This window comes from Antennarius striatus, chromosome 11 (assembly GCF_040054535.1).
Source record: "Antennarius striatus isolate MH-2024 chromosome 11, ASM4005453v1, whole genome shotgun sequence".
NCBI lineage: Eukaryota > Metazoa > Chordata > Actinopteri > Lophiiformes > Antennariidae > Antennarius > Antennarius striatus.
The window spans coordinates 21,961,620-21,976,814 of NC_090786.1; the positions used below are offsets into that span (position 1 = coordinate 21,961,620).

General features: G+C 47.3%; 1 protein-coding gene across 2 annotated transcripts in view; it reads left to right on the forward strand.

Annotated features, from left to right (window-relative positions):
* The window catches only part of LOC137604196 (adhesion G protein-coupled receptor A3), a 148,350-nt gene that overhangs the window by 95,781 nt on the left and 37,374 nt on the right, over positions 1-15,195 (forward strand). For both annotated transcript variants that reach the window (XM_068328169.1, XM_068328170.1), the window contains 2 exons: positions 1,399-1,609; positions 2,049-2,257. In XM_068328169.1, coding sequence (XP_068184270.1) covers positions 1,399-1,609; positions 2,049-2,257 — 420 coding nt within the window. The remainder of the gene's footprint in view (positions 1-1,398; positions 1,610-2,048; positions 2,258-15,195) is intronic.

Sequence of the window (15,195 nt, forward strand, 5' to 3'; positions counted from 1 at the left end):
TTACATTTATTAGTTACATTAAGGAGTAGTTACATTTAGTTACATTACACTGAGTTACATTTAGTTACATTTATTAGTTACATTAAGGAGTAGTTACATTTAGTTACATTACACTGAGCTACATTTAGTTTTCCTTAGACCAGGTGTGTGAACCGGTCCTGGTACCGTAGGACAATCGTCAGGTTCCAGGTCAGACTGTCCTTCCTTTAAACACAACAATCCATCAGCAACAACTGGTCCTGCCTGCAGACACCAACAACTCACGTTTCAGTAGTTCCTACAGCTGCAGTCAGGTCTGGACACGAATCCAACGGCTGGGGTTGGTTCTGGGCTGTAGGAATGGAACATGGGGGTGTAGAGTCAGATCCATCCAAGTGGAGGTTAGACACGGAATCTACATGTTCCATCACAGGAGATCAATAGCTGATCAATGAGACTGCAGGTGACAGGAATGCCACAGAAGCTCGTCTTGTGGACCCTGTCCTGATCTCAGTCTGAGGTTCCAGACGTTCTGGTTGGTTTTCTTCTTCTTGGTGTTTCGCTCTAACTCTGGTACCTGCTTTTCAAATCTCTGTTGTGGGTCTGTGGATCCTCCAGAGTGGACTCAGGTTGAGTTAAAGGGGCTCCAGGATTCTCCTCAGGGGACCAGGAGGCCCTGTCCCTCGGTTCCTGTTATTTCTCCTGACAGGGGGGGTGTCTGGTTGTGTGAGGGTATTTTCTGCTGACACAGCCATCAGAGCCTTTTGGTGATTGGTGCTGATCTTTGGGTTCAGTGCTTCTGTCCTCTCCTGTCCTACAGTCTCTGGTCTGCCCAGCCTTTCACCACCTTTCTGTCTAATCTAAACTGCTTCAAGGTTCCCGCAGCTTCAAGAACCTTGGTCCAGATTATTTTTTTCTCCCAGTTTAGCAGCAAGGCATCATGGGTCCAAAACCCACAGGTTAACCTGAAGTTAACTCTGGTGAGACTTTGGGTCCCTGAGGGGAATCTTTGTTTTCACCTTCTTGCGGTTCAGCATCACTAAATGTCCCTCAGCATCAGGACGCTCCAGTCGTCCTGATGAGTGTCCCTACCTTCTCACGGTGGTCCCTCCAGTGCCCTTGAACGTAAAGAGGCTCCAGTCAGACCGGGTGTCTCTTTAAATCACGCTGCAGTGTTGATGTGCCCTCAAGCTGAAATGGTAAGAACCATTTCCACCTCTGCGGCAGGAACCCGACCGAACAGGCGCAGGAAGCTCTTCAAACGTGACTCCCGCTCCCCTGGTCATCCGTGGTCTGTGGTCGCCCCCACTCCTGGGGAGGACAGCAGTGTCTCAGGATTATTCTGTGGACTTTTTTTTCCCCCTGCACATCTCGGAGGCTTTGTTCCAATTTCCTTTCCTTTTTGTTTCCCATCCCCAGAACTCGGCGGCTGTCGCCTCGATCCATTTCCCCCTGGCTGCTCCTCCTGCCTCCCTGTCTGCGCTGCAATCTGTTGATAACTCCACTTGTCGGCTGCAGTTCCTCCTGTTCCGCAATGGGAAGCTGTTCCCCTGCACTGGGAATTCCACAAACCTCGCGGATGACGGGAAGCGGAGGAGCGTCTCAACACCAGTTGCTTTCGCCAAATTAGGTAAGAGGTTATTCTTTATGGCATGACGCGCACACACACACACACACACACACACACACACACACACACACACACACACACACACACACACACACACACACACACACACACACCATCATCCTCATCATCTGCGCAACATGTTGAAACGCTTCACAGCTCGACACGTTTCCAGAATGAACTCCGCTGCTGTTCCATGAATACCTCGTTGCCCCTCCACTGCGGAGTGTCTGTGTGTGGGGGGGTAGGGGGGGTATGTCTGCTCTGGGTCTCTACTGGAGATTAAAGTTGATCTGCGCCACCGCGTCCTGCGGTAACCGTCTCCATGTGCGCTGCGCGTAAAGCACTTGTCGTCCGGACGCGTCCACGCGTCCCGCGCCGCCGCGCCTCCACGCGTGTTTCCTCCACGCCTCCGCCACTCAATGTCTCGCCTTCCTTTCAGATGGGTGCAGCCCGGGGAGCGCCGTGCACCCCGTCACCATAGCTCTCCGGCACTGGGCTCTGGGTGTCGACCCCACCGCAGCCTACTGGGACTTCGAGCTGCTGGATGGCCGCGGCGGCTGGAGGACGGGGGGCTGCCTGCTGACGCGCTCCGGGGGCGACACGACCACCATTCACTGCACACGTCACAATAACTTTGCTGTGCTAATGGTGAGTACCACACTGTGTGCTGCCAGGGTCATTCATTTTAGCACACTAATGCCCCCTCCCCACCCCCCCACATAAAGTGTCTCCTCTTCTATGGCCTATTATGGATCTTTCCCCCCCACTGTGGGTTAGTCACGTGTTTTAAGGAGCACTTCATCCGGTGACATTTAAAAGCTTCCTTTAGTGCGGCTCTCCGGTGGAGGGGGAGGATTTATTTATTATCTGTGGACCGAACCCCCCCTCTAGCTGTTCTGGAAATGGGAAGTTGCGTCTGCTGAATAGTCTGGAGCGTTTTTTCCTAAACGCAGCCGCTGAGATAGACGCGATGCTCAGGAGAAGGGGCGTCTTGTCGGGGGGGCCGTCCGCGTTAATTGGCTGCAGCCGCCGCGAACATGTTGGACAGTAAACCGGTCGGTGTTCATCCGTGTGGCCGAAGCCGTCCCCTCCTGACGCCGTTCCCGTCCTCCGGGGGGTTTGATGAGGATCGGAGCTGAAGCGCAATGGCACCGCACCCCCCCGCTGCCCCCGCAGAGGCGCCGCGTCCGCTCCGCGTTTGGGAGTGAAAGAGAAACCCTCCGGATGTTTACCGAGGAGTGGGAGCCGTTAGACTGGGAGGTCAGTCCTCAGCGCAGCACCGCAGCATGTCGTGTCCATGTCGCGTCCATGTCGTGTCCATGTCGCGTCCATGTCGTGTCCATGTCGTGTCCATGTCGTGTCCTGTCTGGTACCTGTTGTTGTTTTACCTGCATATTTGATGAGGCTGCTGTTCGCTGCTGAACAGCCGCATAGGAGCGGGCAGGAGCCGGCGTGGGGGGGCGAGTGGGGGTGTCTGGAGAACACGGAGCTGTCGGGGAGGGGGTCAGGTCGTCTTGTGCCTGATTTTCGTTCTGTACAGACGGGCCGTCGGTCCGACCCGTTCGGGCTCGGTGTGGGTCCGGATGGTCTGGTCCCCGGATGCAGCGCCTCCTCCTGCAGTCACCACACCCCCCGGTCTCCGCAGTGCCCGAGACCCGGACCGGTGTCGGGGGGCTGTTCGCGTCATGGCTGCTGTCCTCCCCAACCCGCGTGTGAAGCGGCGGGACTCGGTGAGGGCTGCCTCTGCAGGGGGACCGGACCTGTTGCTGACCCGGTTCGTGTCTCACTGACAGCCGCTGGGGGGACCTGGGGGCTGGTTTAACCCCGGTGTTCAAGTCAGGGGGGCTGTCAGGACCCGGAGGGGGCTGTGAGGACCCGGAGGGGGCTGTGAGGACCCGGAGGGGGCTGTCAGGACCCGGAGGGGGCTGTGAGGACCCGGAGGGGGCTGTGAGGACCCGGAGGGGGGCTGTGAGGACCCGGAGGGGGCTGTGAGGACCCGGAGGGGGCTGTGAGGACCCGGAGGGGGCTGTCAGGACCCGGAGGGGGCTGTGAGGACCCGGAGGGGGGCTGTGAGGACCCGGAGGGGGGCTGTGAGGACCCGGACCCGCTGCTTGTGTTCCGGGTCCTGACCGGTGACGTCATCCGGACCAAACTTCCCGCCCCCGTCAGAACATTCCACAGGAGGACGGTGACGCGTCCCCGGTGACGCGCGGTCTGAGCCGAGCGGGTCCGTCCCGGACCAGGACCACCGCCCCCGGTTCTGGACGACAGGAGCTGGACTCCAGCGTCCAGCTCAGTCCGTGTCACGTGATGAGGAGCAGACGGGATGAGACACAGCATGACGGTGTGTGTGTGTGTGTGTGTGTGTGTGTGTGTGTGTGTGTGTGTGTGTGTGTGTGTGTGTGTGTGTGTGTGTGGAGATGATTAGTCTGCAAACAGCATGACAACCCACAACAGTTGTCCCTGCGGACTGGGCTTTGGGGGTGGGGGGTGGGGGGGTACAGAGTACTTTAATGAGAGTCTTTTGGACTTGGCTCAGCCAGACTTACATGCTGGAGAATCTGCCCCCCCCCCAGCTCAGTGATGAGAATGCCAAATAACCTACTTGGGACAGGATGTGTTTGGAAAAACTCATCAGCCTGTTGAGACGTTCTTTGACTAAAAAGCAGTGGAACGACTCGGGGGCTGGGGGGGGGCTCTCTGGTGTCACACAAACAGGAAGTGGCTGCTGTGGGTGTGTTTCCCCCCCACCAGGTTGAGGTTGTTGGGCTCCAGGTTTCAGCACCAAGGACAGGTCCATCCACCCCGTCTCTCTCTGTCCCGCATCCCTCCCCATCCATCAGGTCAGTGTCAGTATGGAGGGGGGGCTCGATTCACTCCTTCACAGCAGTGCAGCCTCATCATCTGTCTTCATCGGGGTGACAACCCCCCCCCACAACCCTCTCCAAAACACACGTCTGGTTCGTGGCACCAGACCTGAAGCCCTTTCCCTCGTAGCACACGGTGGGGGGGCGGGGGGTGTCCATGTGGGCGATGATGCAGCTGTGTCTGATCGCTGCAACACTTCATGCTGTTTAACATTCAAGAGCAGACCTTTAGAATGACACGGGGGGGGGGGGGGTTGGCTTCTGTAAACATCCAATCAAGACAGAGACCCTGAGGCCCTGACCAATAAGAAACCTTCCTTTCACATGTTTCCCAATATACCATACAAGACTGAATACATGTATGAAGCCGAGCGTGTTCCTGGACGCCTCTGGTTACAGCTGGAGTCTCAGTGGGCGGAAGGCATTCCCCCAGTCCTCGGATACACACACTCATGGTGTGTAAACGTTTAGAGTGTGTGTTCAGTGTTGGTCTGTGTGATGCTTCACGTCCCATAGGACACATTGACAACAGGGAAGAGTTTCAGGAGCATTGGGGAAGGATTCAGTAGGGTTGTTGTTTCCAGTGCTTGGTGGTACTACCCTCTACCCATCAGTAGTAACACAAATACTCACTGCAGGTGTAAATAATCAGCTGATGAAGACCTGGGAGCAGCTGGAGAAACTCTCCCTCTGCAAACCGCTTTAAAAATAGCGTTTCAGCATTGCTGCCAAGTTTGTTGTTCTAAGTGACTTGGGCCTCGTCGTTATGGAACGTCAGACAACATGCATTCTGTCACTGGTGTGTAACTGTCACAGCATCCCTGATGACAGAAGCACATCAACCGATTCAGCAGCACGAGTGATGCAGAGAAAGGTCCTGCTGCAGTCAGACCCCCTTATGTCCCCCCAGCACTGAGCCAGTAGTGCTGGGGCTCCACTGTGTCCAGGCCTGAGCATGAAGGTCACATGTCTGCTGCTGTCAGTCTGCAGATACACCTACTGGACATGATACCTGCAAATACTAAAGATACCAGATAAATCACCGATTCAGTGTGTGTGTGTGTGTGTGTGTGTGTGTGTGTGTGTGTGTGTGTGTGTGTGTGTGTGTGTGTGTGTGTGTGTGTCAGCTAGAATGAAGATGAGTTCATTCCATTTACCACTGCAGCTGCTCTAGTATCTACCAATGAGACAAGGAGAACCTAGAGAACTATGTAGACAACACTATGTAGACAACACTATGTAGACAACACTATGTAGACAACACTATGTAGACAACACTATGTAGACAACACCATGTAGACACCACTGTGTAGACAACACTATGTAGACAACACTATGTAGACACCACTGTGTAGACAACACTATTTAGACACTATGTAGTCAACACTATTTAGACAACATTATGTAGTCAACACTATGTAGTCAACACTATTTAGACAACACTATGTAGTCAACACTATTTAGACAACACTATGTAGTCACCACTATATATAAAACACTATGTAGACAACACTATGTTGACAACACTGTGTAGACACCACTGTGTAGACAACACTATGTAGACAACACTGTGTAGACAACACTGTGTAGACACCACTGTGTAGACAACACTGTGTAGACAACACTGTGTAGACACCACTGTGTAGACAACACTGTGTAGACAACACTGTGTAGACAACACTGTGTAGACAACACTGTGTAGACAACACTGTGTAGACAACACTATTTAGACAACACTATGTAGACAACAGGATGTAGACAGCACTATGTAGTCAACAGTATTTAGACAACACTGTGTAGACAACACTATGTAGACAACACAATGAATACAACATAATGTAGACAAGGTGAAAACAACACTGTTAATCAATAATTCAATCAATCAATCAATAATCAACCTTTATTTATATAGCACCTAATCACATCAGCAGACATTTCAAAGACAAGAGAAACCCAAAAGAACCCTCCAGAGCATAAGAGACAGAGGCAGGGAAAAACTCCCTCATTGAGGAAGAAACTCCGGGCAGGACTCAGACTCTGGAGGGGGGGTGTCTGCCTTGACAGATTGGATGGGAAAGGAAATATACTGGGGGTAGAGACAGGGCAAGGAAGAGAGACAGAGAGAGAGAGTGGTAGATAGGGCAGATAGAATTTGCAGTCCAAATTGTGCTGTAGTTGCTATTTACACAACAGGATATCGTTAATCAGCAGTCAATTCAGAACAATAAGTAGGTAGGTAAGTAGGTAGGTAGGCTAGAGTGAGTACAGTATGTCACAATAGACCTTAACAAGGGGTTGACTACTGCACTCAGTGTCATAAAGAGGGGGTAAAGAATACTGTCTGTACTCCAGAGCCAGTAATGTTAAGAGCTAAGATTCACACACAACATGCTGTTGTGTGTGTTGTTCAGGACAAGAAGCCACAACCTGTGAACACCTGGTCTCACATGACACAGGTCTGACAGCCTGGAAGGCCACACCCAGCAGCATCTTCAGCCATGGTAGCACAACACAACGCAGAACAACACAACATAACGTAACACGAGGCAGCCACAACTACAGCAATACCCCCACATACTGACGTCATTGTTTGGTTTTGTTGGTTGAGTCCCCCCTCAGAAGTCATTATGAAACACACAGTACACACTGTCCATTCCACCCGGTTCTTCATTAATCCATTTATCCGGGTTCAAGAATGAGACCATCCGTTTTCTCAGGCTGCTCTGAGGTTATTGAACAGCTTCTTCTTTTAAAGCACTTCCTGTGTTACTGAATATCTGGTGTCTCATTAGAAATTGCATTTTTGTAGCAGCAGCAAATGTAAAATACCCCAAAATAGACTTATGAATATTAGTACCTAATTCCAAGTACCACACCAGTAAAGTGAGAAAAACCCAACCCAACTAAATGCTAAAAAACAGACATTTTCTTCTTGTTGTTTTTGATGATAATTTAACAGAATGACAACTTTAAAGGAAATATGTCCAATTAATTGCAAATATTTCCAACTAAAAAATTCACAGTAGCATATGATAGAAATAGTCATATTGACTATAGTCATAGAGATACCATAGACTAATGGTGAAGCACAGGTCTTAGATAAATATATATAAGTACACGTAGAGTAAATTAAATGACTTCAGATGATGGTGGTCCAGGGTTAGGGTTGGGGTTTTTCTGTTGTTTCTCTACCTTGACTCAATGATTGAGCTTGGAACATAAATATATTGCTGTAATTCTCAGATGAATTATTTGTTCCCTGACCTCTATCCTCGTCGTGAGGCTGTGTGAACTCAGTATCTGCTGCGAATCGCCACTCATTCCCTTTACTACATCTCCGACTCAAACCAAACTAACCGAACAGAATACCATCTTGAGATATTAGTTGTCATTGGCCGAGCCATCTCCAGGCTCCATCCCAGTGTGACGTCACTGCTGACTGCCTGAGCTGACCACAAGGTCTCATCCATCCTATGGGGGAGCAGAATGAAGGAGCGTATTTGTGAGGAGCATCCATCCATTCTCTAGAGAGAAGGTGGAGATTTTCATGGTGTCTTTACAAACTGTAGATCAGCTTCATTCTTTTCCTGGCTGCAGTGTTTACTGCCTACTCAATCACTACTGTCACAGGAGAGGAAATGAAGGATTAACGGAAGGAAACTAAGCAGAGACTCCAATCAATAACAATTTTATTCTTTAAGGAAAACAGGTTCATGCAAATTCAGTCCACGTGTGGCTCTTTCTTCTTTACCAATTAAGACTAATAAACACAGCATGATGTCGACATGGTATAGTTTTTCTATTGCGAAAATATCTTTTTGGTAGTAAGCTGATCAGAAACGGTCTTCTTGTTTACGTCTCATTTTATCAGTCATTTTTCACCATATAGCAGTTTCAAAGTTGTGGTGCTCATTATTTTTCCTACATCTTTCTCAGTGCAGATATAATGAGAGAAGCAGCCAGTTGGACAGTGTTTGCTAACAGGGTGGCTCCAGCCTCAGACAGATGCATTTATTCTTACGTCAAAAGCACAGATTTGATTAGAATTTAAGGTCAAACGTCTTCCCTTGATGATGAGGAGGATGACCTCAGTCTTTGTTGAAAAGAGGGAATAAATCTCCATCAACTACCTTTCTATTTTTATACTTTTTGTTGAGGTTTGATCATCTGTTAGTTGTGATGTCATTGAATATGTTTCAGTAAAAACCAGAACATTGTCCCACAGTTGTTTCAGAAATTTACACAACTCGTATATTGAAGGCCAAAAAGAAGATGTATGGGTGTTCAGTGACACAGCCACTATAGATGGTTCAACAACAACACATGACAGCACAATAGACACTACACACTGTGCTACAGTAATAGTAATAATAATAGTAATAATAATAATAATAATAATAAAAATAATAAAAATAAAAATAATGATAATTATAGGAAGAAGAATGAATTACTACTACTACTACTGCTGCTGCTGCTTTATTACTACTATTACTACTGCTTTACTACTACTACTACTACTACTACTACTACTACTTCTACTACTAGTACTATGCATTAATAATATAGAATTAAGTAAAACACATTTTAAAAGTAGTGCAGCTGTGCAGAAGGCCAAGGGTGATACAGATGTGTGTGTTGCCCTGTTTCTAACTCTAAAGTGAATAAATATTTAGTCCCTACACATAGAAAGTGAAATGCCTTCCCTGCTCCCTACAGACAGTGTGTTCCAGCACTTTGGAGATTGTGTAGAATTTCCCCCAAAACACCCCCAGCTGAGGGTTGTAGACCTGTTGAAAACAGACCCTCTCCTGACATGTTCTAGTGGTTCTCATGTCACTGCGGTGGAACCAGACCTGGAGCCTTTGTGTCTGGAGTTTGTGTTCTGACATCATCAGTTCCCTCAGAGGCTCTGCCTTCCTCCTGCATTCTAAAGAATGTTCTGGCTCTGTGTTGAACCGACAACCTGTCCAGTGCACCTCTCTTCTTGTCTTAGGGTTAAGGTTGGCTGGGACCGGTTCCCGCACCCCCGGGACCCTGTACATGAAGGGTAAATCCTCTCTGGATGCATGTACACACACCTATAAGTGCCTCTCACCTCTTGTCTCAGTATTTTCTAGCAGGGCAGGACAAGAGTGTGTCACAAGCCAGCTTAAAATAGAACTATGAACAGTGTTCTGCTGTCACCTTGGTGCTTCAGGGGTTGAGGACTAGAGCTGAATCTTCTTTGTGTGACTTGACTTGGTATCAGGTCCTTCAAGGTATTTCCATGAGAGGATTGTCCATCCTTTGTTGGTTGAAATGAATCTCTCATAGCAACAGTACCTTCAGTGTGGGACACACTTTCCTTCACCTATCTAGATCCTCTCATCAGCCATCAAAGACAGGAATGTTTCACCCAATAGAACACCGTATTTCAAAAGGCTGCGGTTACTAAAGTAGCTTCACAGTTTGAGTGTGGCAGCCATTGATTGGTGCTCCACCTGATGGGAAACCAAAAAGATATATGGAGTCAAGCTGGTGTTACAGTCTTCTTACATATACTGTACATATGTGACTAAAACCAAATGCTGGACAGTGAGTTTGTATGAATAATAATGGTATACATAAGAATTATTACACAAGAATGATTACTGCATTTAATAAAAGCACTCTTGTTCCATTTGTAAGTGTGTAGTTAAATGTGACGTCAGGCGTGATTTTTGGTGTGTGTGTGTGTGAGTGTGGCGTGGAACCCACCCCAATACACTCGCCTGTGCTGCTACTGCTTTGACAACCTTCACCCTAACCTCTTAGAATTTGCTAACTGCAGACTTGCTTTGGGTCTGGCTCTTCCAGAACAGTCACTCCTAGAGCCGATCGCTGTTGTTTCCCCCTGACTAATGAGTTCAGAGGTCACAGACACAGCATTTATCTCAGACGTCCACCCTTGGTGCTGCTGGGTTACTACAGTACACACTGCTGGCCCCTTCTCTTGCTGCTGTCTTTAGGATACTCTATTTTTAATGTGGTGTGTATCTCTATTCTAGTCTGGATGCAAACAGCACTGCTTTAAATGCTTGTTATTCAAATCATGTATGAAAGATTATATGAATGCTGCTTGCAGCAGAAGGAATTGCTGCACTTCATACGTCTCCATATGTGTGTGTGAAGAAAGTTAATAGAGCATCGTGTGATTTGTTTCCATCCACTCACTGATTCATTGACAGCCAGAGACCTTCATTTTAATTGAGGAACATAACATGACAGCTGCTTTTTAGACAGTTTTAAACAGAATAATGTGGTTGTGTTTTCATTTTATTTCCAACTGAATGCTTTTGGCTCACATATTCCCAGTTAGACAGGAACACATAGATGATCTATAAATGAAATGTTCAAGCAGCAGTACTCTGTAACAGCCCTGGATCAGTTCTAGACAGCAGAGCACAGAGCTGTGGGGTCTAGACCAGTGGTCCTTACCCCTGGTGGAGGTACCGAACCCTGCAGGTCTCATATGCTCACTCACCGACCCCTTCTTTAGTAAAAAAAATAAATAAATAAAAAGAAGTTTGTTTTTTTTAAATTTCAGACATAAGTACATGTTTTATTGGTGTATTTAATGAATTGTGCATTAATGTCACCTTTTTCAAAGAACTAAACCAGGACAGTGCATGAACTGACATGAAATGACCTACCTGTAAATCAGTGTGACTTCTACTGTTGTCATAGAGACCAGTTCAGATATGCGTGGCTTCACCTTGACAGGTGTTACTCTGATGTCATTTTACACCAAAGTCTGTTTCTGTTGTTTTCCATCAGCTTCAGGAAGTGTTCCTTTATTTTTGACAGTGTCAGACCGGAGTTGCTCAACCTGACATTCAGATCCTGCAGAACCCTGACTCCCATCACGTTCTGTTAGACAGTACAGGTAAATTCAGGTTACACATGTTCGTCTGACCACTTTCTTTTTCTGCTCAACATAGTTATTATGAATTAAAATATTAAGAATCAATCAGATGACGTACCATCACGACAGGCAGAAATCCACTACTGAGTGCGCAAAATCCCCTGTAGCACAGGTAGACTAATGATGTAGCGTCACGTGATCACCTGCAGCCAGTGATGGCTAAGGGGGCGTGTCATCACCAATTGACACGACGTGTTAAACGTACACAGTGATTCGTGTGTGCTTGGCAAAAACACCCGACACATCGTGTCGAGTGTTTTGTCTTGACCTCCGTCTCTGCCGGACCCCTGAGACCGACTCACCGAACCCCTGAGACCGACTCACCGAACCCCTGAGACCGACTCACCGAACCCCTGAGACCGACTCACCGAACCCCTGGTGTTCGATTGAACCCAGGTTAAGAACCGCTGGGCTAGGCTAACATGTTAACGGCTATGTCCTTCTTTTAGAACACAAACCAGCCATCAAACATTGCTATTTTCACAATGTACTTGATATATTGACAGTGTCTCTGGTGCTTTATGTAGACTGTGGTCACCACTCCTGATCTCAGTATCCTTTGACATTCATCCCTGTGGTCGGTCTCCTCCTAGGGGTCCATTCTTCTGCTCTCTCCAGTGGAGCCTGCAGCTGTTTTAATCTTTTCTCTGGGTGAAGAGCAGCTGCTGCTGTTGGCTGAGAGGCTTATAATTACAGATCCGCTATTGGTACGATGTTTCTCCTTCTCCTTTGAATAAGATAAATGAACTATAAATGAGATTTAGGTCCTATGAAGGGGAAACAATAATGTGTCTGTGTGAAGTCTATTAGTCACCTGACCAGATGGTGTCGGTGAGATCGTATTAACACTGGACATTCAAGTTGTTATCTGCCTTATCTTAAGAAAATATAAGAAAAAGCACTGCTCTGTGTGACCCATCATGTGGTCACACCGCCGCTGGATGGTGTCACGTATTTAATGACGTGGGATATTATTTCACTTTCTAGTGAGTGGATTGTAGATTTCTCAAATGATATCAACACATTTAAGTAATGAATAAACATCAGTAGAGTTTTTTTCAAACAGATACATCCTCTCTGGACAAAAGCTGCTGTTGGAAAAATGCTCTTGAAAATGTGAAAGAACACAGCGGTTCACTGACGCGAGCGCCGTTAAACGAACCCACAGCAGACCAGAAGAGTTCTTCAGGTCCATACTGGTAGGATGGTAGGATGTCTTCATTCTCAGGGCGGCACAATGTGGGTCGGTTGGTCAGTCTAAAAAAATGTAGGTTTTTTTTCGCACGGTCTGTCAGTCGGTTGGTCTAATTTTTTTTTTGAATGGTCGGTCTAAAACATTTTTTTTTTTGTTGGTTGGACGGTCCGTTGGTCTAAAAAATGTTTTTTTTGTCCGTCGGTGTAAAAAAATATTATTTGTGATCTCAATGCAAGAAGGTTCCGGGTTCGAATCCTTTCTGTACATGTTGTGTGTACGTTCTGTGCAGCTGAGGTGAACTGATGAGTTGTGAATTGCCCCTAGGGGTGAGTGTGTGCACTAGTAGTTGTTTGACTTTCATGTGGCGCTGTGATGCACCGGTGACACGTCTGGGGTGCACCCCACCCCTCACCTGAAGATGGGCTCTGGTAACACCCACCACCCACACAGAAGAAGAAGCAGCTGAGATGAAGCTGGTGGATGGATGGACTGATTCCTACCAGACCTACAGTCTACTGAGTATCCTCTGAGTGCTTCATCCTGGCATTTGATCATTTTCAGTTCCGTGGATGAAGATTTGTGTAAATCAGTATAAACGTGACGCCCACAGACCGAGCCTAGTTTACTGTCTCAAAATTCATTTTAACACTGATGTGAAATTCAATGCCCCATTCTGAGCAATGTGCTCTGGTTTCCAAGGTGGGAATCAATCCCCCCCCCCCTGCTCTGTCCTCACATGGTTTGTGCTTCACAAACAGCCCTAACAGGAAACACGCGTGTGCAGCGCTGCATAAGGAGACGGAGGTCCACTTAGGTCTAAGTGGCACAGATAGCACAACTGCCAGCTGCTATAATGGAACAGGCTGACATCACCACCCGTAATCTGTGATCAGAAATGGAGAAAAATTGCATTGTGGCTGGGGGGGCATCAGGACGAGGTCTGACTCACATGTGCTTCAGCTTCATGGGCTGAAGGTGAAATCCTTCCTTCTCTCCCATCGGTCCGTGTCCACACCATCGCTCCTCATGTCCTCCTGTCCTCAGAACGGCCCCTCGTCCCTGTCGTATGTCCGATGCTCTTCATTTATCGTTTTTTTTTGCACAGTTTTCATTTGAGAAGGGCGTCCGTCTCCCGCCGTTCTTTCTCACCAACTCTCCCTCAAAGGGATAAATGCTGCCGCGATGACAGAAGCTGGCAGCAGAGGCCGGCGTCGGGGACTCTTGACAGAGCTTCAAACGATGACGTCGCCATTCATTTTTACATCCTTTGTGTGTTTTTGTTTTTTGGAGATGGAAAAATGCCCAGCATTGTTCCTCTAGTCAGGCAGCCCAGAAGGGCTCCGAGAGGTCTAAGTCAGCAGAGGAAGACCCATGAACATGGAGGCTAGCATCGTGGTAGTGTGTGTGTGTGTTAGTGTGTGTGTGTGTGTGTGTGCTCCTTAGCAATGACTCAACCCTGACAGCACCTACGAACCATCTCATGTTCTAACTCTCCTGCCTGTGATGCTGACATGAGTGTCGTTCTTACTCATATTGGTTAACAAAGAAAATCTTATTCCTACTTACGTACTACACATTCAAAGTAATCTCCACTCAGATTTATTTATTGGTGGAAACGTTCAGAAGTTTTTATCTTCTTACAGTTGTTTTTCAGTTAATGACCAGCGTGAGTCGATAATGAAGCGACTTCTACAAAACTCTACATCTTCACGCTGCATTTCAGCCCAACAGCTCCTGTCACCTTCAAACCTCACTAAAAACAACACAGTTCAGTTTTTATTTGCATCATGATTCACATAAAACAATGTAATGCCTGAGGAGCAGAGGCACTGGTATAAATAATATTTAAAGGTAAAAACACACACAGGAAAATAGGGTTGACTCCCGTGAATGCCATTTTCTTTTCTTTTCTTTTCAAATCTCCTTACCTGATGTGGTTCCCATCCCCAGCTGTTGGGTTTAAGGCTTATTTAAGTATTATTAGTGTGTTAAAATGCTCAAATAGTGTTTTGATCCCTTATAGCTCTTACCTAGCAAAATCTGCAGCAGAGAGAGTATTTGTCCTGTGTGTGTGTGTGTGTGGGGGGGGGGGGGGCGTTATGTCCTGCAGGTTGTAAAATATAATACTGATTCTATGCCAGATATGCTAATACCAATACTGAAAAAATCAATAAAGATAATAACAGATAATTTATCTAAATAATAGATTCTATTTAGGCGGAGTGGTTCTGTTGTCGCACAGCAAGGCGGCTCCCAGTTTGAGTCCCTCTCTGTGTGGAGTTTAGGCTCCATCACCCCGTGACCAGCGACAGAGGACGTAGTGGGTATAGAAAATGAATGAATGAATGAATGAATGAGTGAATGAATACAGTTCATTCATAACAAACTCATCATTTACTAAAATCTCAAAATGTTACAGATAAAATAAGGAAGTAAAATGTGAATTAAAAGTCAGTGTAGCTGAGACACAACAAGCTGCTAGGACATGATGGAAAGCTGGGGACAGCTAGTCGTGTCGGGGGGCAGCCCAGTCCCCCATGAGCCGTAGGTAGTTTTTTTATTTTCATTTTTTTGGGGGGGA